General features: G+C 35.0%; 1 protein-coding gene across 17 annotated transcripts in view; it reads right to left on the bottom strand.

The window, feature by feature from the left end:
- Positions 1-510: 510 nt before the first annotated feature.
- Pka-C3 (Protein kinase, cAMP-dependent, catalytic subunit 3) overlaps positions 511-27,206 on the bottom strand; it is an 89,072-nt gene continuing 62,376 nt past the window's right edge. For 13 of the 17 annotated variants that reach the window (XM_073979794.1, XM_073979795.1, XM_073979785.1 and 10 more), the window contains 2 exons: positions 14,566-14,643; positions 511-835 (listed from right to left, as the gene is read on the bottom strand). In XM_073979794.1, coding sequence (XP_073835895.1) covers positions 710-835; positions 14,566-14,643 — 204 coding nt within the window. In that variant the 3' untranslated portion in view covers positions 511-709. Of the gene's footprint in view, positions 836-14,565; positions 14,644-23,492; positions 23,604-27,206 lie in introns of those variants that run through there. The other 4 variants (XM_073979803.1, XM_073979802.1, XM_073979801.1 and 1 more) reach the window with 1 other exon arrangement.

Below are 27,206 nucleotides of genomic sequence, written 5' to 3'. Positions count from 1 at the left end.
TTTGCTGCAAAAACCACGAAAAACACATTCATTTGTTAAATTTACGAACGAATAGAAACTATTTTTACAAAACAGGCTGTAAAAATCGATAAACAAATAATTGCGCTGCTCCAGAATCTACTAAGTTTACTATTTTTTTCTAAAAAATAAACACAAAGTTATTATCGTAGTAAAATTGTTGGTTTCTCGCAGGTTCTGGAACATAGCATGTGTTATTTGGCTATTGTAGCCTTCAAATATTTGTTGGCTAAAGGTTTTTATTGTCAAACTGAAATTTCCCCACCCTGACTTTGAGTTCGATTTTCTTCCACAATGTTGTTTACTGATCGTTTTAAAATTGTATTTTAAGTCAACGAAATTAACCCACAGTTATATTGTAAAGGAATTTACGCATTTTCCCATTGTTTATCTTTATTTATTTGATGCAAAATGTATGAAAATATATCGTTTACCATAATGACGAACTCTATGTTAATGTGTACAATTTTCTCCCAAAATAAAATAAACGAATTTGTTTTTGTTGTTTTTTCTCAATTTTAACATTTGGATATTGTTACAATTCTTTGTTATGGGCATATTTTTTGTCATACATACAATCTTATATGGCTAAATTAATAAATAATATTCATAATAGTAATGATAATTATTAAAATAATAGTAATAAATTATTTAATTAATGCGATCTCTATTTTAACTAATTATTTAAAAATTAAAAATCTTTAAATAACTGGTAATCACTTTGGTCTACTGCCTGGGCGGGTTTCCAATCACCTTCAGGATAATCATCAAAATTGCTTGTATCTCCATCGGATTGCACTTCTGGTATGATTGGGGGCTGTGTAGAATTAAAAGAAAAAAACAACAGAAATAAATACTTTATTATTAGCAATGCTAAAAATACACAAATATGTACTAACTAAATGGTAATAATATTTCGATAAATACGCAAACAATAATATAACAACGAACACATAAAAAGAGAACAACCAAAAACATTGGGAATAAAAATATTGTGCAATTGGCAAATTATAAACAAATTGAAATAAAAATTATGAGCTGATTGTTTGCAACCTTTGCTATTATGTACTATAAAAACATATTCACATATTTATGTATTATCATTTTTTACAAAACGCTTATGCCCAAAAATGCAATTATACAACACTGTGTACTCTGCTTCTCAAAAATTTGACAATCTATGAACAATGTTGACACAAAAACAATTTCTTCTAAAAACTACACCCACTGTATTACTCATTTTGTTTGTTCATTAAATTTGTTCTTATTGAGTTGTGTTTCTATTATTTCATTTGTTGTCTAGTGTAATATTATAAAAAAAACATTTCCCGCAATAGAATGATAATATTAATTGAATCTCATTATCTGTCAAAGATCACATTATACCAATTGTATTTTAATAGTTTACAGTGATGTCTTAGAAAGAGATATAAGTCTATTAAAATATGTATTTGAAAATGTTGTCGTGAATAGTGTTTTTTTCAGTATGAATAATTTTTGTGAATGTTTAATGGCAATTAATTGAAACTATGTATGTATGTACACATGTATGACAATTTGAAATGCTATGTTTGTGATTGAAATCAGCAGGTTCTCTTAGACAAGTGAGACAGATGCAATTTGTTCAAATACTGATAACAATAAATATAGAAAATATTGTAGACGCATGCCGTTTTTTAAAAGATTTTATAGAATTTTAGAAAACAAAATGTGGCAGAATATTTATTTTTGTATATTTATAAAAAAAAAAAAATATCTAGGCATAAAAAATTATACAAATATTCTACGGACATTCCTTATTGGACTACAGTCGATTTGCAACCATATATTACTATAGCAACAATAATTATTGGTAAATACGAATTTTAATAAAGATTACAAATAATTCCAATGATTGGAACAGTAAATCGAATATCAAACTTTCAAAAAGTTGACAAGAAACATCGAAATACTTTATAACAACATAATTCTAAGCCGAACATCATTCCAGAACGAATTGAAAGTACCCAAAGCGGCTGGGTATTTACATTCTCCACCATAATATGGAGGGTATATTAACCATTGTCATATGGTTTGTAACATATCGAAATATTCATCGGAGGCCCTCTAGACCTATATATTATTGGCCAGCATAAAATTCTATGTCGATATAACTATGCCCCCCAATCAAGATACAGCTCGCGATATATAAAATAGGGCTTTTTAATGGTACAGAAGTTTGGTACAGAAGTTTCTATTATTACTAGGATATTTGGTTTTTAAAATAGGCTACATCTATAGATCCACCTTCTGATACATCCGCCATATAATGGTACCTCACGATTTTCGGTATTTTTAAAGTTATAGCCTCATTATCACACCGAAATAGCTAAAACTTTCTATTTACTTTTCTTTGGTGCTACAAAACTTTCCTCCAGAAATTTGTCAGTACAGAAATTTGTCATTACTTACTTACTTACTTAGCTGGCCCATTACAGAACATTTGTTCTATAGGCCGAACTAAGAAGAGATCTCCATTCCTCTCTATTTGTTGCTTTGCTCTCTGGAATACCGCGCCTTTTCATCTCAACATCCACTTGTTTGCGCCATCTATTCCTTGGCCTGCCAATTCTGCGTGCACCGCCATGTGGCATGTATTCATACGCCTTTTTAGCGGGTTCATCATCGCTCATTCTTATGATATGGCCTAGCCAACGCAATCGCTGCATCTCGATACGTTTAACAATATTGATGTCGTTGTATAGCAGATACAGCTCGTGGTTCATGCGACGTCGATATTCACCGTCAACGCAGATTGGTCCGTAGATCTTTCGAAGAATTTTTCTCTCAAACACACCAAGCACTGCCATGTCTGCTTGCGCAAGTACCCAGGCTTCGGAGCCATACATCAGCACGGGTAGTATCAGTGTTTTGTAGAGCGTTATTTTTGTTTGACGAGATGTGGCTTTGTTTTTAAACTGCTTACTTAATCCAAAGTAGCATCTGTTGGCCAATACAATTCTTCTTTTTATTTCACAACTGATGTCATTTGTTGTGTTGACGGAGGTGCCGAGGTAGACGAAGTCTTTTACTACCTCAATATTATAGGAACCAACTTCCACAGTCGGTCCGAGCTCAATGGACGCATTGCGCGTCGACACCATCAACTTGGTCTTCTCACCGTTTACCGCCAGACCCACTTTAGCAGATTCTCCTTCGACCTTTATAAAGGTATCAGTTACTTCTTTTACTGATCGACCCATGATGTCTATATCATCAGCATAAGCAAGTAACATGTGACTATTGGTGTAGATTGTGCCACTTCTTTTGACGTTTGCCTCTCGTATAACCTTTTCTAGCAGGATGTTGAAGAGGTCACACGAAAGGCTGTCTCCTTGTCTGAAACCTCTTTTGGTACCAAACTCTTCGGAGAGGTTCTTTCCTATTTTAACTGAGGACCTCGTGTCAGTTAAAGTCATTTTACAAAGCCGGATGAGCTTTGCGGGAATACCAAATTCAGACATGGCTTGGAATACCTTTGAGCGCAGCGGACTGTCGAAGGCTGCTTTATAATCGACAAAAAGGTGGTAGGTGTCGATCTGCATCTCTTGGGTCTTCTCCATGATTTGCCGCAGGGTAAATATCTGGTCAATGGTGGACTTGCCAGGTCTAAAGCCGCATTGGTATGGTCCAATAATCTCGTTGACCATTGGCTTTAGTCGTTCGCACAATATCCCTGACACGATCTTGTAGGCAATAGGGAGTAGACTTATGCCCCTATAGTTAGAGCATACAGTCTTATCTCCCTTCTTGTGGACGGGGCACAGGATACTCAGGTTCCAATCGTCGGGTACTCGTTCTTCCTGCCAGATGGTGCTAACTAGCTGATGAATACACCTTATCAGCGTGTCGCCTCCGGTTTTGAACAGCTCGGCTGGTAAGCCATCGGCCCCTGCTGCCTTATTATTCTTCAGCCGATTTATTGCTGTCTTTACCTCATCTTGGCTGGGCGGTATACATTCAATTCCATCTTCTGGGATTGGGACTGTGGTATCTTCGTCGTCTTCGCTGCTATTGGATACCAACAGATTTGAAAAATGTTCTTTCCATATCCTGAGTACACTATCTGTATCAGTTACCAAATTACCTTGCTGGTCTCTACAGGAGGATGTGCCTGTACCAAAGCCATCAGTTTGATGCTTGACTCTTTGGTAGAATTTTCGGACTTCATTCTGGCTCCTGTACATCTCGATTTTTTCACACTCCCGCTTTTCCATCTCTCTCTTTTTCCTGCGGAAAAGACGTTTCTCCTCTCTCCTTTTCTCCCTGTATCTCTCTCGTGCGCTACGCGTTGCTACGGATTGTAAAGTAGCCTTATATGCCGCATTTTTCTCTTCGGTGGCAGCACGACACTCCTCATCATACCATGGATTCCTTGGTGGAGGTCTCTGGTATCCAAGTATGGATTTTGCGGCTGTTTGCATGGAGTGGGCAATGCTTTGCCATTGCGCTGATATGTTATCGGGATGAGGAGGGCTTTGATTAAGCAATTGGGCTAGTTGAGTGGAATATGCTGTGGCTATCTGTTGTGATTGCAGCTTACCGATGTCTAACTTTCGTGTTGTGTCTGTTCGTACTTTGTTTGCTACGTTTAAGCGGGTGCGTACCTTTGCTGCAACAAGGTAGTGGTCCGAATCAATGTTTGCGCCTCGGAACGATCGTACATCCAACACGCTCGATGAATGTCTTCCATCTATCACAACATGATCAATTTGGTTTCTTGTTTTCTGATCTGGAGACAGCCAGGTGCCCTTATGAATATCGAGATGATTAAATCTGGTACTGCTAACTACCATGTTTTTTGCAGCTGCAAAGTCTATCAGTCTCATACCATTGTCAGATGTTTCACTGTGGAGACTGAATTTCCCGACTGTTGGGCCAAAGATATTCTCCTTTCCAATTTTGGCATTAAAATCGCCTAGAATGATTTTAATGTCATGGGCAGGGCAACGGTCATATGTTTCTTCTAAGCACTCGTAAAATATATCTTTGGTCTGTTCGTCCTTTTCTTCAGTGGGAGCATGAGCGCAAATAAAGCTGATGTTGAAGAATTTAGCTTTTATTCGAATTGCAGCAAGTCTTTCATTCACTGGAGTGAAGCTGGATACAAGATGTTTTAGTCTCCGACTAACTACGAATCCACAACCAAACTCATGCTTTACGTCATGGCAGCTATAATACAGTGCGTCACCTTTAGGTGTTGTTGTGACGCCTTTCCCAATCCATCGTATTTCCTGTATGGCAGTAATATCGGTCTTGTACTTTTCAAGTACGTCTGCCAATGCGAAGACTGCACCTTCTCTATAAAGAGTGCGAACATTCCAGGTGCAGATTCGCAGATCATGGTCCTTAAAACGTTTGCGGGGTTCGTCAACTTTAGAGGGGTTTGTTTTTCTTTTCTTTCGTTTTTTCATAGTAGGCTGTTTTTTCTAGGGGAGGGTTACTAACCCGACGCCCAAACCCAAGTTTTTAACGTTCTTATGGGTGAACGCGCGGCACATGTTAGCTCACTACCTTTAACGGGTGTTAAAGGCAGTTCCCCAGGTGACACCACGGGGAGGTCAGTGTCCACTTGGGATGAAAGAGGGACCAAGATAAATCCTGGGCTTTGCCATGTTAAAAACCGGTCAGGACCGTTCCTTGGTATCTTCCATCCCCTACGTCACCCAATTTGTCATTATCACACCGAAATGGCTGAATATATGTATTTAGTCTTCCTTGGGGATACGAAACTGTTCCACGGAAATTTGAACGGCCCCGTCCGATTTTTGATATTTTCATATCCTTCATAAATGGCTGCAATTTTGTATTTAATTTTTTGGGGCTACTAAACTTACCCTAAGAAATTTGTCAGTACCTCATGATTTTCGGTATTTTCCGGGTTTTAGCCGCAATATTCTGCAGAAATGGCTAACGTTTGCTACACAGATTTCTGATATTTGGAGGGTTTTGCTATTTTGAGAATTTTTGCTTATTTTTCATACATATTTCAGAAAATTGGCGCCATATATCCACATTTTCGTATTACCATGTCACGGTATTTCTCAATTTTAGCTTCTTTGAGGACTTTAGCTATATTTTCCGACCAAAATAGCTCTAATTTGCAATTTAAGGTTTTTAGTGGTTAAACAAGTAAAAAAGTATCAGACGGCTTTGCCGCCAGAGATATATCTCCAGCCTGTTGAAACTTTAATCTACGGACAAAAAATTTCCAAAAAATGAAGTATTCAGGGAATTTTCTGAATTTTGGACTTATGAACTTGCCGACAAACAGATGGATTTGGATTACAGATCAAAAGTGATACGAAGGAGGTCCTTGAAGGAATGCACCGACACCGAGATCCAAACTGTGGACCACATCGGTTACTCTGTTCAGGGCATATGGGAGATATACCGGACGGAGTGGACCGATAAGTACCATCTTGAAAGATTCTAAGATTTACAGAAATATTACGATACGAATAGTTTGGACTAACGCAATATCCGGTTCGAAAGTTGTCATACTTATTTATTTATTTCAAATATTTATTATAATAAAAAATTACAATAAAATTATATAAAAATAGCATTAGCATCTAAGGCTATCGGCTAACTGTCATACTTTCCAGCCACTACACATGGTGGCGTAATGTTTTTTACAGTCTACGGGCCATTTTCTCAGAAAGTATAGAGTTGAAATTATGTGTTGGAGGTGCCCGAAGAAGTTGATCGATATAGCCCATATGCGAACCTCGTAGAAATATTATTACCTGCAATGTATGGACCAAATCGGTTACTGAATTCAAGAGTTATCGTTCGCACATTTTTTGAGTAAAGTTTTGAGTGGACCGATATGACACATCTTCGAACTTAAACTAAGTTTGAACCGAATCGGTTGATCCGTTCTAACACTCGTCGGTCCAGCCGGGCACTAAATTGTCTAAAACGGGTTTCGTCCAAACATACAATTATTTCGTTGCAGCACACTTTGATCGTATGAAAGTGTATATAACCTCGTTAGCGTAAAGGTTGAGGGTATTAGAAGACGGGATGACTCGTTAATTCCACGTTTTGACCGGTCAAAAGGCTCTGTTTTGGGACGATGTGTGAGAACCCGCATAGTCATGGTGCACAATAACTCGTTTTCTCTTGCTTTTCTTTCGAAATTCTCTCAAGGACTTCAGGCACACAAATTGTGTTGTACCACTCAGAATTGACGTATAGTCGCCAGATGGTAAGTTTTGCCAAGAAACAGCCGACGATTTGATTCGAAATGCCTTTTCTACGAACAACTTGCATTTCATTTCGTCTCCGAAGGCTCACGCTGACGACTGCTTTTTTGTTTCTGACCCATACGCATTAATCCTTTTAAAGCACCTCGATCGTAGTTTTAAATAATTCTTTGCGCCAATAGACACGAGCCTATTTTTGAGCGATTGAAAAAAATAATATTCCAATATACACACAGTGTATACTTTTATAGTCTATTGAACTTATATAACAATTCAATCTCAGACTATTAAAACCATTTGCCCCACCTTTTGTTCCAAACTACCATAATAAATTTATGAATCACGTGGACGTCAATAATGCAGATGCCTACGATATTGCTGATGTTTGTTAAAATAATTACATGTAATAAAATAAAAATCATTTAGTGTAATAAAAATACACAAATAATTAAATGTAAACAAATCTAAAATACCCTTTCCCCCTGATTCTTTGACACATGTAAACATTTGCATATTGTTGGATCGTAAAATTATAATTTGAAATATTTACAATTAAGAAACATTGATATGGCCAAATGAACAATGTAATGGTCGGCATGATTAATAACACTGTGAACCGAAATTTTGGGGGGTGGAAAATTCCTATTGGAGATGAAAGCCCTTGGTGAGTATATACAGAACCCCGAAGGACAGATTCGCCGTGAGTCGAACTTTCGCGATATGGCGTGATGAAGTTTTTGCTAGAGACCCTGTAAGCCATCAGGAATTAGCGTTATATCTTTGTTCACTGTTGTTTTAGCTTATTTCTGAGATGACATGTCTTCAGTCAAATCGAATGAGGATTATTTTCGTAGAGCACTTCGACTTTCTAACTCGCTTCCTTCAATGTCCTTTTCGTCCTTTATTTTAAGAGCCGCTATAAAAGTACCACAAGATGATGTTTTTCAGCTTCGAAATGTTCTGCAAAAATGTCGGCCAGAAAATTTTAGGTACGGCTCTCATTGACAACAAATCGATTTTGTCGAGTTTTCGTGGTCGATTTGTGCATTTACACTGTTTTTGTTCAGAAAAAGACTATATTTTGTTTTTTGTATATTCGTCACAGAACATACAAAAACACAAAACACAGTTTTTTTCTGAGCAAGCAAGAGTAAATGCACAAAACGACCACGAAAACGCTACAAAATTGATTTGTTGTCAATGAGAGCCGTACCTAAAATTTTCTGGCCGACATTTTTGCAGAACATTTCGAAGCTGAAAAACGTCATCTTGTGGTACTTTTATAGCGGCTCTTAAAATAAAGGACGAAAAGGACATTGAAGGAAGCGAGTTATAAAGTCGAAGTGCTCTACGAAAATAATCCTCATTCGATTTGACTGAAGACATGTCATCTCAGAAATAAGCTAAAACAACAGTGAACAAAGATATAACGCTAATTCCTGATGGCTTACAGGGTCTCTAGCAAAAACTTCATCACGCCATATCGCGAAAGTTCGACTCACGGCGAATCTGTCCTTCGGGGTTCTGTATATACTCACCAAGGGCTTTCATCTCCAATAGGAATTTTCCACCCCCCAGACTTTGAGCTCCAGTTTGTTGCACAGTGTAATATAACGAATGGTTAGAAACGCATTAGACCAAGAAGGCGAATTATGACGGAAAGGCATAGAATGCGGGAAAACAAGAAGAGTGGGGAAATTTTCGAACAAAGGTTATCAACAATATTTCACTTTCAGTATTTTCTTGTATTTAAAACTTTGTTTATGGTATGCATATCAATCTCTATTCAATATTCAATACTTTGAAAGTATAGAAAAAAAATTAAAAATAAGTATCTGCAATATATCGCATCATTCATCACTGTACGTGTGAAGACTCTCCCTTCTTAATTGTCTCACGCCACTTCACAACACAACAACACGGCGGCATATCGATCAGTGTGATTACAGTGTGTGTGTGTGTGGAAAAATGGCTGGGCAATTGCGGAACCAAATACGTGGGATGATGAATTCTCATTTTGTGTATGAAAAACAAAAAACAAATATATATAATGAGAAAAACACGTTTCAAAAGCAAAAAAAAAAAAACGAAATAAAATATCTACAAACAAAATCCAAGTACGCTACATTACAAATTTTTATCGATTTTTAAGTGGAAACCCATAGAAAATATTTTTTACTCAATTTGAAATAAAAATGTGTATACTCAGCGGACCAGAAATACCAGCCATCAGGAACTTATTTCAGGAACACAACAAATAAATGTGATAAAAAAAATTCAGCAGTAAAAGGGAAAGGGTTCGGTACAATCTCCATTTGTCTACAGGAATATGAGCTTCTTCTTCTCCACAAAATAGTTACACATTGTAAATAACTAAAAGTACTAAAACGATTCAAGACCAAGTTTTAAACTGGAGTGGCGCTTGTTATTACAATAGCGTCAGTTCCATCCTAAATTTACTAAAAACACGTAACTGGAAAATTTTTGGAGTAATATTTGAAAACATGGACTGCCGCAATGTAACTTTACAGTTGTAATTGTAATTTTAAAGGGAAAATGCCCGATGTAGTATGGATAACATGTCTCAACTTAAACATGGTCATATGGAAAAATGTTACTTATGTTGAATTCGAACCATATCTGTTATGGTGCGCACTAGCCATTTTAGTTGTTGACCATTTTCAACCACTATCTCAGGAAGAATGAATTCTTCACGAATTATAAATTATATGGAGTAGGAATCACAAAGTTGGGATATTCTATATAAAAATAATCTACATTTAGTAAAAAAGTTGTTTGTCAGGTTAATATTTGGAAGTATGGACGATGACTTTTCGAATTTTTTCTCAAAATTCTTTTCGTGTAGTCGGAATGCATGACAGTGTCAAGTTTTATAACTTTCGCGAAAAACCACATCACACGTAAACAAACTGAGACATTGAACAGCTGTGCTGACGGAGATATACTCTCAGCATCTGACAAAAAAACAAAACCAAACACAATAAATATGCCTTACCAGGCGTTTACAGAAGTGAAACAAGCACTTTGCCAACAAACGCCTTGAGTGCTTTGAATATCAGACCGTGGTCCTAAAGAATGAATCTATAGAAATTAAGTTGGCTATGATCAAATTGAAAGATGGGAAAAGCTTAAACAATCGCAGAAGGACTACCGAATGTGTTAGATGCGTTCAAGCTGTGGGGATCAATTGTTGTTGTTTTAGCACCATCGATTTGACGCTGTGTTGGCCACCTATGGCCGAAACGCTTTTGGTTTAGGGTACAAAGAATCCGCTGCCGTTAATTGGGGAGATCAATTGTGACGATGGTTTGCGTTACAACAAACTTGAATACCAGCTAACAAACTTGAATACCATCATTTGCTGGATGGATGAGTACCGTGTGCCTACTAAATTACCAAATATCGAGTAATTATTTGGATTTGATGAGCAATTATGCTGAAGCAGACTTCACCAGTGGTAAATCGGAGATAAAGAAAACAGGTGGCTGCAGAATCAACATGAAGTTTCTCTTCCGTCACTTCATTGAGAGGAATGAAAAGTTTTTGTAGATCCCATCTGAACTGTACGCTGGAACCCTCGTGCCATTCTAGCTATTCTTTCGTTTATTCGGATGCCTGAAACCCGGAACAGGTTGCGTAAAATTTGTTCAGATCATTGGTTCAATAGCTAATTGTTACGCGCTGAAGCTTTTCATGAACTATCTGCAGCTGTGAATGACTACCAAAAACTCTCAAATGTTTGAAACCCCACTGGAAAAAAAGATGAATCTCCAATCAGCATTATCCGGAAGACTTATATAACTCCTGCCACAAGAAAGACTACCTCTCGCTAAAAGTCATCCTCTCCAGTGACAACGTGAATATTTAACTTTTGTTCAGTTGTTACGACGATATCAAAAAATTGCTCAAAATAAATACATAATATGTTTAAACCTCACATACAATTTTTTGAATAACCCACTATATATCTAAAATTTTATGTAATCTTATGAAAAAAAAACTCATCAAAGTATGATACAGGAGGCTTATACCCACATATTGAGCACGAAAAAAAGCAATTTTTCATGAATCATTCACAAGAAATGTACCAAACTTTTTTAGAAATTTCTTTTTTTCATATGAAAGCTCACACCTTGAACTGCTTCCGGATTTTTATACCCTCAGCATTTATGTTAACGGGGTATATACACTATCATACGAAATAATGGTATGTTTGGACATAATCCGTTTCAGACAATCCGTCTGTCTGTCTGGCTGAAGCGCACGATAACTCTCGGACAGATGAACCGATTCGATCCAAAAGTTGGCTTTCGTAATATTTTGTCAAAACTTAGTTTAAGTTCGAAGATTGGTTATATCGGTCCACTCCTTCGGATACCTCCCACACACAATATCGAAAAAGTTCAGTTTAGGAGCTGTTCTCGAATCACTTAGACTTTTGTTTTAGAAACTTGTATTCACTGTCCCCTATACGACGGTATAAGTTTTATCAGGGGCAAGTCCATACCTCCTGAGAAAATAGGCTGAAAGTGCAACAAAACTAAACATCGTGTGTAGTGGATGGAGCGCAAACTCGCATACTCGCACGCATAATTCTCGAACGGATGTGCCGATTCGGTCCAAAATATTGCCTTCGTAATATTTTGTCCAAACTAAGTTTCAGTTCGAGTATAAGCAATATCGGTCCACTCCTTCAGGTAACTCCCCCACAAAAGTTCAAAAATGTTCGGAAAAATTGTGCGCACGATAACTCTTGATGGGAGTGAAAGATTTGGTGCATACTTTACACATCCTAATATATCTAAACAGATATAGATCAGGTTCGGATATGGAATATATTTGTCTACTCTTTTGGGTAACTCACACACAAAATTTTAAGCACGATATCTCTTGAACGGGGCAACCAATTTGGTGCGTTGGAACTTTGGAACTCCTAATATCTTGCCCAAATTTAGTTTAACTTTTAAATGGCCCATATCGGTCCTCTCCATAGGGTACTTCCCCCACAAAAATACAACATTTGTGTTTAAGTGCAGTTTAGGGTCTGTTCGAAGATCCTTTGGAAATGTATACCGATGCTGTTCGTTATGGTCCTGTTTAAAGCGATATAATGTTTTCCGTGGGCAAGTCCATGCTTCCTGGTATACTGGTCCATATATCTATCGAAAAGATATAACTCCCAAAATAAGATCCACTTCCATTCAGTATCTCCTCCGCACTAATCCACATTTTTTTGCAACTTTGAAGAGACCCTAAATACATTCGATCTGTCTGTAGATGAAAGTTTAAGTTCACATAGGCTGAGGGTATACCCCTGTCGCAAAGCCGACTGATACTTTTTTACTTGTTTTATTGCACATTTTTCTGACAAATAACTCAAAAAGGAATAAACTGATCAGCATATATATTTGTCAGATCATAAAGAAATAATAATCGTGTCCTTAAGCGGAACAGAATGAAAAAATATCCATTTAAAAAAATGTGAACTGTCAAATTCAAAATCTAACTTTTTCTGAGAAAATGGACAGTTTGTTCGCTATAAACCTGTCAAAATTTTTGAAGTCTTTCGCTAAAGGACAAGCTGTTTATGTTATAATAAGCCCATAAAAATATATGAAGATCGGATCATCTGTTTTTGAGCTACAGTGTGCGTCGCTTTCAAAAATGCCATTTCGCGATGTTACATAGAGATCACAATGAGTTTTTCCTTTCTAACGCTCTTAAATTGAAAAAAATTCTCTAAGTAGCCGACATTTAATAGGGGAATTTTCGAAACTTCGGAGGCCCATATCTCGGAAAGTATGGACTTCCGCAATAAATGTTATATATATTTGTGATCAGGGTAACGAGACGTACCTGTGGAAAAAATTTGGTCCCGATCCTAGCTTAATTCTTAAACTCATCTTAAGCCTTCTATTTCATCTGTACTTCAAAATGAGCCAATAAGATGCCATAACCACTTAAAAAAGTCATAACTGATAGCCGATAGCCTTTGTTGCTAGTGCTTTGCAATTATAATTTTATTATAATTTTTTATTATAATAAACATTTACATAAATTAATAATAAATAAATAAAAAAGTTATCACAATGAGTTGTTCCTTTCTAACGCTTATATCTCAACCATTTTTTGTGCGATGGACTTGAAAATTTTTGTAATATATATATTTTATTCCATCTGTACTTCAAAATGATCCAATAAAAATTCAGATTTTTAAATTTGTAAGTGGCCATAACCTCTTAAAAAAGTCATCACCCTAATATATACTGCATTTACTCCATATTTCTTAATTTGTTACAATCAAAAACCCATTTGAGATCTGTCGTGTCCTTAAGTCAGGAAGTAAAGGCCTCTCAGAAAATCGTTATAATCAATACCACATGGAGTTTCTGATGCAGACATTATGTGGATTTAATTAGGGTCACAAGTACCACCTGTGGGGAAAATGTCAAAACGAGCATTTGATAACTGTTGCCGATTTAGCTAAAATTATGTTTTAGATTTATGGAGAATGGTCAGATATTGAAGAATATTTTCAATTTAAATAAGAATATATTAAGGAACGATTTTCTGTTGTAAGGGTAAAACATAAAAAAATTGGTGGAAAACTTTTTTACCAGTAGGGGAAAATTGGAAATGCAGTTTTATATTTTGCCATGCTCTACACAACTATGAGGTGGCTCTTTTTTGAAATTAAAAAAAAAAAATAAATAAATAACCCTAATATTGGTTAATGACAATATAAGACGCAGAAATCAGTAATTGTTTCAAGTGTCTTTATCTATGTTCTACTTCAGCATCCAATGCCTTTGACAAATTATATTTTTTAGAAAAAAAAAACACTAAATACTTTTAGCCGCACATGCAAAAATTATAATATTGCACAGAAGTCGTCTTCAAAAAACAATTTACGTTATGGTACATTTGTTATTTTTGTGTCACTGCCGTCTTACTGATTCATTTTTTTTTATCATAATGAAAATTTTTGTCAAACACCATTATTTTCCATCGTCTGTTTATATAACATTATGAAAGTAGCCACTTGAAATCTATTAATTGCTTCCTATAATATAATTCAATATACTTGCACGTGCGTATGTCTTTTTTAATAAACAATCTAATGTTTTTTTTTATAAATCAAATGTTTTTCCATAAGTGGGTGTGTACTAAATTTGTTCTTGTTTGGCAAATGAAAAAAAAAACTTTTTCAAACTCAAGTAAAAAACGAAAAGCAAAACATTGTTCTTGTTCTTCACATAGTATTCAAATATCATACCTTAAGCTTTTTGTTGTAGACGTCATCCCAATTCAATTCTTTAAACCATCGATGCCTTTTAACGTCATCAGCCCCATTCTGAAAAGATACAAAACACAGAAGAACACTCAAATGGTTATATTTAAATCAATAAAAAAAAATAAATAAAAAACATTGAACGCAAATGAAAATGAAAACATAATTTAGTAGCCGCAATCATCATTAATTATCAAATCGACATGTTTAAGTATTTATACATAATATATGAATGAGAAGTGTAAAGTACTCTCTCCTCATATACAGACATGCGTCTGTGGCAATATTATTAAAATTTTCATGTAATAAAAACAAAATACGGACTTGGGGAAAAATATTGAGACATTGAAATTGCATCGTATTATACTTCTTATTGTCAAATAGATGAAGATAGAGCCACTATCGTGACAACGACATTGTGAACGTAGTTTTAGTTTATGAGTATCCAGAAGATAACGCAAACATCTCGTCATCGAGCTAAATGACCTAACAAAAACAAGATTAATGACTAATTAATAGTGCGATCAAAATATACAAGTTGCGGATAGTTTGTTATCGGATAGAGTTTTATCGGTTCAACAACCGAAAAGAAAACAAACATACCTATAATAAATTTGAGAAAATAAAAGTGTTTTTATATGCCGAATTTTGTTTAGTTGTGAGTAATATTTAGGAAACACAGTACGGATAAACACTTAGACATCATCAACCCTCATATGTAGTTCTATGTACGAGTATGTTAAGGAATTTGTACAATAGTAAAGGCTAATATAACAGGGTACCTAATTTTAAAACTTTTCTTATTAATATAAACTCAGGGTCCACAAATATTTTCTCCTGATAACTATGGGGAATGAGGAGTCATTTTTAGGAAAGCATTTGTAAATATTAGTTTAAAATAATGTAAAAACCACAAACCCCATTTTTTAAGATTCCGTTTGATTTTTAATGTTTCATCTAAACACTTTTAAGAGCAGAGTCTTATCGTAAATTCCAGAGTCTCTTGGAGCCCTGGGTTGTTGATGCGAATCTTTGGTGCCATTTCAACATCCAATGCCACATTCACTTATGAAAAACTCACTTAGAAACTAGCCCTACAAAAAACGCTATTGAAAACAAGTGAGCAAAGGTTATAGTCGGGGCGGGGCCGACTAGGTGATACCCTACACCAATACCCCTGTGCATAAGATTTTCACTGGTAAGCATTTCTTTTAGGGAGATACTAAAGTTTTAACCCACCCTGGCTTTTATACGACGGCTGCATGAAAAATATCTGAAATTTTGAAATTGAATTTGATTTTTTTTTGTAAGTTTGACAGTCCTCAAGACAGTTTGTCATACGACTATGTGTTGTGTTGCTTACAGTGACGTAAGAAAATCACTTTGCCAAAAAATGGAATTTACTTGTGAACATTTTCGTCCATTCATTTTACATAACTTTCGACGTGGATAATCACGGCAAGAGTGCAGCGATCAAATTAAATCTTTGTATGTCGATAAAGGGCTCTATCAAAAACTGGTTTAATGAATTTAATCGTGGCCGATATTCGACAAAAAACGAAGGTCGTGAGGGTCGTCGAAAAACGGACGTTGTGCCAAAACAATGCAAGATCGCCATTTTATATACCGTAAGATTGAGGCATCCTTGGGATTTTTTTCCAGCGACTAACAGACGACGTATATTGTATCTATGCGTATGAACCCGAAATAAAACAACAATCGACCGTTTGGGTCTTCGAAAGCAAGCCAAATGCAACGAAAGTTGTTCATGGAAGAAGACCTTCGAATACAGAAACTCCTTAGGTCATGTTAGCTCGATTGATTCAGTTAATTTAACACTTTCATAAGTAATGGCATTACAAATTATGAAGGAAAGCCCACTTCGATTTGTTGACTTGGTAGGAAAAAGGCTTCAAAAATACTTCATATCTGTAAATTTGCAAAAATGTTTGCACAAATAGAAGTTATTAAACCCAGCTTTTGTCTTCTAACCATTCACATCCGATATGCCTGATGAACTGAATTAAACCACCAGCGAAACGATCGTAGCATCGTAGGACTACGCTAGAATTTACTTTTTCAATGCAGAAACTCCTTAGGTAATGTTAGCTCGATTAATTCAATTAATTAAAAACTTACATAAATAATGACCTTCATCCTAATAAGACAACAATAAATAACCAGTAAGGAAAGGATCAAAGTCGGGCGAGGCCGACTATATGATACCCTACACCACTGTGAATATGTAAAATATAAATCGGAGCTATATCCAGATCTTAACCGATTTTGATATAATTTGGCACATTTATTTCCAGACCGAATTCAGTCACACATTCCAAATATCATTGAAATCGGACTTATATCTCGTATTTGGAGCAGAAAATACACGAAATCGGCCGAAAATATATATGGGTGATATATCCAAATCTGAACCGATTTCGATATAATTTGGCACATTTATTTGTAGACTGAATTCAGTCACACATTCCAAATTTCATCGAAATCGGACATATATAGCGTGTGTGGTACAGGAAATACATGAAATCGGCCGAAAATATATATGGGAGCTATATCCAAATCCGGACCGATTTCAATATAATTTTGCACACTTATTTGTAGACAAAATTCAGTCACACATTCAAAGTTTCATCAAAATTGGACGTATATAGCGTGTTTGGTGCAGCAAATACGTGAAATCGGGCGAAAATATATATGGGAGCTATATCCAATTCTGAACCGATTTTCACCAAAAGCAATAGCGTTCTTCCTATGGCTAAAAAAGTTGTAGTCCCCAATTTTCAGCTGAATCGGACAACAAATGCGACCTGTATGTTGCGAACAAAAATACATGGACAGACGGACAGACGGACGGACACGCATAAATCGACTCAGAAAGTGATTATATGTATATCCCCAAAAGGAACTGTGGGTCTATTTCGTTTCCTTTTGTATGTTACATACAAATGCACAAACACATAATACCCCTTACCACTGTGTGGTGTAGGGTATAAAAAGGCCGCCTGTTTCTTCGGCAAAACTGACCGTGTGGCGACTATACGGCTTGGGAAATGTAGGAGGTTAATTCTGAGTGTTACACTACAATTTGTTTGTCTGAAGTCTCCTGAGAAAATCGAAAAACGAACAAGAGAAGACGAATCGTTCTGCATCATGACAATGCGAGTTCTCACATATCGATTCAAACCAGCGCCTGTTTGACCGGTCAAAACGTGGAATTGATGGGTCAGGCGCCGTACAGCCCATGTTTTTGAGGTGTCTCAATCAAGCCACTGTAAACAACCCAACACATGGTCGTATGTAAAACTGTTTTGAGTAAGCTTAGGCTTAAACTGTCAAACTTTTCAAAAAATGTCAAACGAGGCCCGGCAACACGGCGTGTTGCCTAGGCCAAAAAGTTTTCTAGTGCGGAGGATTTATTTCCAAGCAAGCTTTTGTAAATATTACTTTGTAATAATGTAAAGATTACAACCCCATTTTGTCAAGATTTCGTTTGATTCCTAATGTTTCATCTAAACATTTGTAAGATAAGAGTCTTGTCGCAAATTCCAGAGTCTCTTGGAGTAGATGATGCAAGACTTTGGCGCCCCTTGAATATTCAATGTCACATTTACTTCTAAAAAAGGCATGGATTTTGGCATTGTGAACCGATTTGGATATAATTTAGCACATTTAATTCTAGATCAAATGTATTCATACAAGTTTAATCTAAATCGGACATACATATATAGAGCGTGCTTGGTGCACCAAATACGTGTTATTGGCCGAAAATATATATGGGAGTTTTATCTAAATCTGAACCGATTTCGATATAATTTGACACATTTATATTCCGTCACACGTTCCAAATTTCATCGAAATCGGACGTATGTAGCGTGTTTGGTGCACCAAATACGTGTTATTGGCCGAAAATATATATGGGAGTTTTGTCTAAATCTGAACCGATTTCGATATAATTTGATACATTTATATTCCGTCACACGTTCCAAATTTCATCGAAATCGGACGTATGTAGCGTGTTTGGCGCACCAAATACGTGTTATTGGCCGAAAATTTATATGGGAGTTTGGTCTAAATCTGAACCGATTTCGATATAATTTGACACATTTATATTCCGTCACACGTTCCAAATTTCATCGAAAACGGACTTATATAGTGTTTGGTTCAGCTAATACGTGAAATCGTCTGATTTTTACCAAAAGCAATAGCGTTCTTCCTATGCCCAAAGAAAAGATATTCCCCAATTGTCAGCTGTACGTTGCGAACGGACGGACGAACATGCATATATTAGCTCATAATATCTGAATGAAATCTGTAACAGCAAACCCAATTTGATATTGCATGTATTTTCATTGCCGATTGGTGTTGATTACAAACTCATGCAAAAATTAAGCTTTAAAGACGAATTATGAAATACATACATACAATAAGACGAGAACTCTGCACACGAGTATTTGTATGTTTACCAACAAATTTGGAATTAATGAAGTCTCAGAAATCATTACACCCAGAGAAAAACTATGATTTTTATAATCACGGGTTCAACCATAACAATGAACATAATACTTTAACACAATAGGTTTGTTAATCTAACCATACAATGTGGTTGTTTAAAAAAGCTTTATTACATTGCAAACATAGCATGGTGGTTATCTAGAATATGATTTTTTATTGAAAATAATGCAATTATGCGTCGGTCAAATTTTTTCTATGCTTTATATTTTGTTCAATTCGTGTGGCTTCCGTTCTTGTTTCTACAAACAGAAAAATTTATGTTAGAAATATGTTTGGGACCGGTTGCAAACAAATATATGTTTGCAACTTTTTGTAACATATCTCAATTTGATATGTTTGGGTAAAACGTATTTTTTATGTTAGAACATTTTTTTCATGGGTGGAGAGGGGATGTTTGTCAACGAGAGTATGCTGTTTTATAATGAAGAGTTGTGTGTATTGTATAACAGAAGACGTAGAAGCGAAGAAGGGGCTTTGGTGGCATGTATGCGTCAAACTCGTGTGTTTCTTGTTTTGTTGTTGTTAACCAACTTAGCAGGAGAAGAAGAAAAGAAGAAATGATATGAATTATATTTTTTTCTTTCTTCAGTGTTTTAGTTGCCAGCGTAGCGTCAAGACGGTAAAGTGAGTGAATAAATCAGTGTTTTGTGTTTTCTTAAAGAAATTGTGTTTTTAGTAAATTAAATGCCCAATACATTTTATAATTGAATCGAAAAGTTGAATGGAATTATTTTATTGGACAAAGAAGAAATCGCATTTAATATTAGTAATTACATACATATGTATATTTGAAATATGGTATATCCATATTTATTTCTTACATTACATAATCATTTGATTCTAGATGCCGATTCCCCGCTGATGATTTCAACTATGAGGGCAATTTGTTTTATTTCACAACTAAGGAGAAGCGTTCAACAACGTTTCTATGTATTTTTCCATTTTAAAAGTGTGACTATTTACAAATTATTTCAATCAGTTTTTCTTTTATTAAAGTGTGTTATGTATTTCTTTGGAATTTTGTATGTACCTATGTGTTTGTTGTTCTTTTGCCTTTCAATCGTTGATGTACACGCCTGCACGTTGTCGTAACAACAGAGAATAACAAAGGGACATTACTCTCCCAACAATTCTCTCTCATTTATTTTGGACATCAATGCTTTCAATAAACAACCCAGTGGGAAAATGGAAGCAATGGTAAACGAGGAGGTAATGCATAAACACTATGATTTATTGATTCCAGAATACATTACTGTTAACACGGTGCATGTCCTAGGAAAATAATGCATTCCTTTTGTTTGCCTCAGTGATTCATAATATAATGCATTCAATATAATACATTTTTGGACACTATTTCAAGAATACATTATATAATTGATTATTTATTTAATTTATTCCCCCATAATATATTAAAAATATGTATTATTTAAAAATATAAATTTTAATTAAATTTTTTATTATTTTATATTTTATTATTTTTTTATTAGTAATAAACATAGTTTTATAAATATATGCACGTATTCCCAGAATACAAAAACAAAATCGAGTGTATTTCAACTGTCAATTCCTTTGCGTATACGTCAAATGAAAACTCATCCGAAATCCATTGGCTTTCATTTGACGTTTGAGCAATGGAATTGACAATTGAAATCGAGCAGATTTCTTAAATGTAAACCTACTATTAAACTGTCTTAATTTAGTCAGATGGAATGCCTTTTTAATATCTTTTTGTATTCTTTCTCGTCATATCGTTCGCACGTTGACACTTCTGTAATAAATAATTTATATTAATATTTATTTATAAAAGTATTTAATTTGCAAATGTTGAACAATTTTACTTACTTGTTTTCATTTGATGTATGCACTTGCAAAACGTTTCTGTTTTATTTGATATTAAACGCCTCCAATGTCGATTTGAATACATTTAAAAAACGTACATCTTCACCGTCAGACGAATGAAACAAAACTAAACAAATTTACAAACTTAAACAATGACGCGACATGAAGTCGTCCGAAAATAACGGGACACAGAATCAGGAAAAAACAAACTATGAAACTACACATTCCATCATATACAGATTTTGGAATATAGACGGTAATCAATTTGTAAATTTCGCCAAAAGAAATTACCATTTCGCTTCAATTGGGATGAATAATATAATGCATCCTATAACAACAGTGTTATAATTAATTTTTGCTCAAATTGCATTCTTTTCTCGATTATTTTTGACAAATTCTATAATGTAAATCATATAATGCTATAAGTTATTTATTCTCAATGTAATATATTCTCCATTTTCCCACTGGGAACCTCAACATTTGTTTGTATAGATACCCAGTGGGAAAATGGAGAATATATTACATTGAGAATAAATAACTTATAGCATTATATGATTTACATTATAGAATTTGTCAAAAATAATCGAGAAAAGAATGCAATTTGAGCAAAAATTAATTATAACACTGTTGTTATAGGATGCATTATATTATTCATCCCAATTGAAGCGAAATGGTAATTTCTTTTGGCGAAATTTACAAATTGATTACCGTCTATATTCCAAAATCTGTATATGATGGAATGTGTAGTTTCATAGTTTGTTTTTTCCTGATTCTGTGTCCCGTTATTTTCGGACGACTTCATGTCGCGTCATTGTTTAAGTTTGTAAATTTGTTTAGTTTTGTTTCATTCGTCTGACGGTGAAGATGTACGTTTTTTAAATGTATTCAAATCGACATTGGAGGCGTTTAATATCAAATAAAACAGAAACGTTTTGCAAGTGCATACATCAAATGAAAACAAGTAAGTAAAATTGTTCAACATTTGCAAATTAAATACTTTTATAAATAAATATTAATATAAATTATTTATTACAGAAGTGTCAACGTGCGAACGATATGACGAGAAAGAATACAAAAAGATATTAAAAAGGCATTCCATCTGACTAAATTAAGACAGTTTAATAGTAGGTTTACATTTAAGAAATCTGCTCGATTTCAATTGTCAATTCCATTGCTCAAACGTCAAATGAAAGCCAATGGATTTCGGATGAGTTTTCATTTGACGTATACGCAAAGGAATTGACAGTTGAAATACACTCGATTTTGTTTTTGTATTCTGGGAATACGTGCATATATTTATAAAACTATGTTTATTACTAATAAAAAAATAATAAAATATAAAATAATAAAAAATTTAATTAAAATTTATATTTTTAAATAATACATATTTTTAATATATTATGGGGGAATAAATTAAATAAATAATCAATTATATAATGTATTCTTGAAATAGTGTCCAAAAATGTATTATATTGAATGCATTATATTATGAATCACTGAGGCAAACAAAAGGAATGCATTATTTTCCTAGGACATGCACCGTGTTAACAATAATGTATTCTGGAATCAATAAATCATAGTGTTTATGCATTACCTCCTCGTTTACCATTGCTTCCATTTTCCCACTGGGTAGCCAGTGAGTTCTTACTGAGAGCAAGTGAGCACACAATTCAAAGTGTTTTACATTGAATTTTACGCTCCCTTGCTCTCAGAAAGCGCCCACTGGTGCATGTGTTTGTTTTTTATGTGCCTTTTGGGTTTGTATTTTTTTGCACCCAAACATATAAAATGTTTGCACCCAAACATAAAATTGTTTCCACCGAAAAATATATATCTTTGCACCCAAACATAAATATCTTTGCACCCAAACATATATATGTTTGCACCCAAACATATATTTGTTTCCACCCAAACATATATTTGTTTGCAGACCCAAACATATATTATGTTTGGGACTGTTGCAAACATATATATGTTTGTTGCAAAATATGGTTGGGACATATGTTAGAGAGGCCGTTTTTTTTGCGTGTACGTGTAGGAGCATTTACAATATTAAAACGCAAGGAAATCAAAGTTTGCAATTATATATTTATCATACTAAAGCACTGAAATTTCTTCACTCTTTGTAATAATTTATTTGACAATTAAAAATGAATAATTTTGATAGCAAAAATACATATTTTTATATTTTATTTTTAAAGTAAGACCCAGCTTAATCACAGATTTGCTGCTTTCAAATTTTAAAAACAACAAGTTTTTTAAAGTGGGCAGTTAATTTTTATGCTTTGAACGGTTTTTTGCGCATCAAACTTTTACCGCAGATTTTCAGACACTAGATACACTTTTATGCTTTATATGACCAACTACGAAACGTGTTATGACCTCCCGAAACGTTCTTATTTTAACAAATATTTTTCTCGAAACTATATAAAAACAATTTTCCTCTGTGTGTATTTAAACATTTGTACAATTCAATGCCAGTTTTGAACGTATTTTATACATAACATATTCTCTCTGTTGTAATAATCATCAGAGTACATGTCTTCATGCGGTATTATTTACATTATCAAAATAATAACGTGGCTATAACAAAGTCTACTCACTTTGTGCCTGGTCAATCCAGTAACACCTGTCGTCACAGATTTATCCTTTTTCTAAGAATAAATGTAACATCAATTATTTTTCTAATACAGTTAAATGTTCATATTTCAAATGAGTGGTAATAATGAACGAAACTTTCAACTGAATTGCCGCTGATTAAAAATTGGTAGATGACTCATATATCTCCTGAATTATACTCTACAATACATATGTTATATGTAATTTAAACAGAAAAGTGTCTGAAATATTTTTCTCTTTTGTTAGAGCATCAATATCTGTTTTTGTCACAACTTGTATTTGTTCAAGCATTACAATTGCGAATTTAAAACAAGTGAGCCAAGGCTATAGTCGGGTCGAAGCCGACTATGTGATACCCTACACCACTACCCCTGTTCATAAGCTTTTGAATGTCTTCATTAACACAGGTAAATTTTTTTGAAACGCATTTAAGTGCATTGACAGTACAACCCAAATAAAAAATGGAAAAGTGGGATGTATGCCAACCATCAATAGGCTTCTTTCTCTGTTTCATGAGGATCCGATCAAAATTTCGTAGTTGCGCAAAAATGGAAAAAGGGATGCATTACCGACTGACTATTGCGATATCTCTGTTGTTTGACCACCTATGACAACCTACTTCACATCGTTGTAAAGGTGATATTTTCTACTTTCCTTGCCAGGTTTTGCTTTCGATATACCTCCTACAGAAGGGAGATATTAACTTTGAAATAAAACGTTGGTCTTTTTTCCAAATATTTTTTTCACATTCCGACCCCTGAATAATATCCGACCATTATCAAAAATCAAAAGGTTTTTTCCTCTGTGGGACCCAATAACACCCAAAATTTCGTGACGATCCAATTAAAATTGCGACCTGTAGCGTGATTTCCAAAAAAGTGGAAAAATGGGATGTATTACCGACTATTGCGATATCTCCGTTATTTGGCCACCTACGCCAACCTACTTTGCATCACTCTAAAGATGGGATTTTCTACTTTCATAGTCGGACTTTGTTTTTGGAAGATCCCCAACCGAAGCTGTGATATTCGTCATTATTAGTAAAATCGCAAAAATAAAAAGTTGGGTTCTATTAGCGGTCATTGCGATATATTCGTTGTTTGATCACCTACGAGAACCTACTTTACATCATTAGAAAGGCGATATTTTCTACTTTTATCGGTTTTGCTTTTGGAATACCCCGTAGAGAAGCTGAGATATTCGCTTTGAAAAAAAAAACGTTGTTTTTTTATCCACATAAGTTTTTTGCCCATTCCGACCCCTAAATATTATCCGACTATCACCAAAATCAATAGGCTTCTGCCCCTCCGGGGCCCCCATCAACATCCAAAATTTCGTGACGATCCGATCAAAATTGCGACCTGTGGTGTAGGGTATAAATACCAACTTTCTCCTAACCATAAAAAACAAAAACAACTATCTTTACAAAACAAATTGTATTCGCATACATGGTTTAAAATTATTGCAAAAAGTATTGTCAGTACAGAAAACCTGTTACTGAAATTTTGGTTGTATATAATTCTTATATACACTTTCCACATTAATTTGGTATAAATGTCACACATAATATTACGAGTATTGATATACACAACACATGGCTGAGTTTTGCTGATTTAACTGACAGCGAAGGTAATGGAGAAATAGTAACTACTCCATTACCCAAGCACCCAAATTGTGCAGGTATAAATTCTATGACAGCAAACGAAAGAAGAAAGCAGCAACGATGCATAATATCATCCAATCAAAACCATAAGAAGAAGAAATAAATGGAAACGCGAGTCTCATTGTTGGTGAACATACATACATACATACATAAATGACAAAGATAAAATCGTCCTGTCCTTTAAACTAAATTCACCAACATTGTTTTTTTCACATGGCATCGAATACCTGGAGGTGAGAATAAAATTGTCGAGGAAGAGAGAATAATGTTGTCCACTTGACGAAAACTATTGTTAGATTTGACAAAAACAATTGTTTGTGTTGACTAAAATAACTGTTGGTGAGAATAGTGAATTTGAGTCTCTGTAAATAGAGGGATTAAGCCTTGCCTTCGGGAAAGCGGCGGACATTTAGTGGGTCTGCGGGGAGAATCTCGGAGTTATTATCCGAGTGCCTATGATATCAGGATCGATGAAACGAGTCTTTTACGTCCCCTAAACATCTGATATCACGTCCACTCATGATAATGGTGAAAGTCTTGATTTAAGGCGTTGGGTTATTACTCACCTTTGGAAAGATTTCAATTTCCGACCTGAGAACTTAGGAGTTGTTTGTATTTTTGAATTTTGAATGGTTTGGTACCTATGCACCAGTATAAAAAAACTAACATTTTGTAACGTTTTTTGCTATTTGCACCTCCAAGAACCGTTCAAATGCAGTTTATAAGTTCCAGAAAGTTGATCACCGAAATCCTTGCTGCGTTATTGGAGATGGTTGTTTTCATGAATTTTGATCGGATAAAAACCGCATTTATATTGCAATTTTGGTCTTTGAAAACCGTTTTTTCAGAGTTCGTATGTTGCAGAAAGTAGCTTATTCAGATCTAGGGTATATTTTTGTAGTTGATGGTTTACCTAAATTTTGTACGGTTTGATATCTATAGACCAATTTGATCTTCAAGATTTTGACCTTGAAGATGATGTGGTTATGGTGCAAGTTAAAGGGAAAAACGTGGGGACACGTGTCTTCTTATTTTTGTTCTTCTACGAGGGCTGCACACCGCGTGATGCCAGACGCCATTTTATTTTTTTTTTTGAAAGTTTGACAGCTTTTAGCCTTCTCGTACTCGGAACAGTTTGTCATAAGACTTTGTGTTGTGTTGTTTGCAGTGATTTGAAAAAATCACTTTGCGAAAAAAAAAAATGGAATTTACTTGTGAACATTGGTGTCGACGTGGATAATCACGGCAAGAGTGCATCGAACAAATTAAATATTTGTATGTAGATAAAGGACAATCCACTAGCTCTATGAAAAACAGGTTTAATGAATTCAAATGTTGACGACACTCGCTAAAAAGCGACGGTCGTGCGTGAACGGATAATGCAAGATCGCCATGCTATATACCATGAGATATCCATCCTTGGGCATTACTTCCACCAACTAACATTTGATATTGCATGAACACAACATCATTAGATCATCTAAAGCGATCCAAATCCAACAAAAGTTGTTCCTGGAAGAAGCACTTCGAAGCAAACGGTCGCCTGTTTCTTCGGCAAAACTGATTGTGTGGCGACTATACGGCTTGAGAAATGTAGGATGGTTAATTCTGAGTAGTACACTACAATTTGTTTGCCTAAAGTCACCTGAGAAATAAAAACGAACAATAGAAGACAAATCGTTCTGCATCATGACAATTCGAGCTCTCACTTATCGATTCAAACCAGCGCCTGTTTGAGTGGACAAAACGTGGAATTGATGGGTTATCCGCCGTCCAGCCCTGACACGGAACATCAAGAAAAAAAGTCGTCGTCGTCGCCAGAATATGCTATTAGAGTGTTCAAAAACCGTATTTTGGAGGTGACTCAATCGGAATGGCAAAAATGCTTCAACAATTGGTTTGGGCGCACGAAGAAGTGTATAAATCTTGCTGAAGAGTACTTGAGAAAACAATAAAACTATTGTTGATGATAAAT

This window comes from Musca autumnalis, unplaced genomic scaffold, assembly GCF_047663935.1.
Source record: "Musca autumnalis isolate F117 unplaced genomic scaffold, ASM4766393v1 scaffold_4, whole genome shotgun sequence".
NCBI lineage: Eukaryota > Metazoa > Arthropoda > Insecta > Diptera > Muscidae > Musca > Musca autumnalis.
This window is presented reverse-complemented; position numbering and strand designations above follow the sequence as displayed.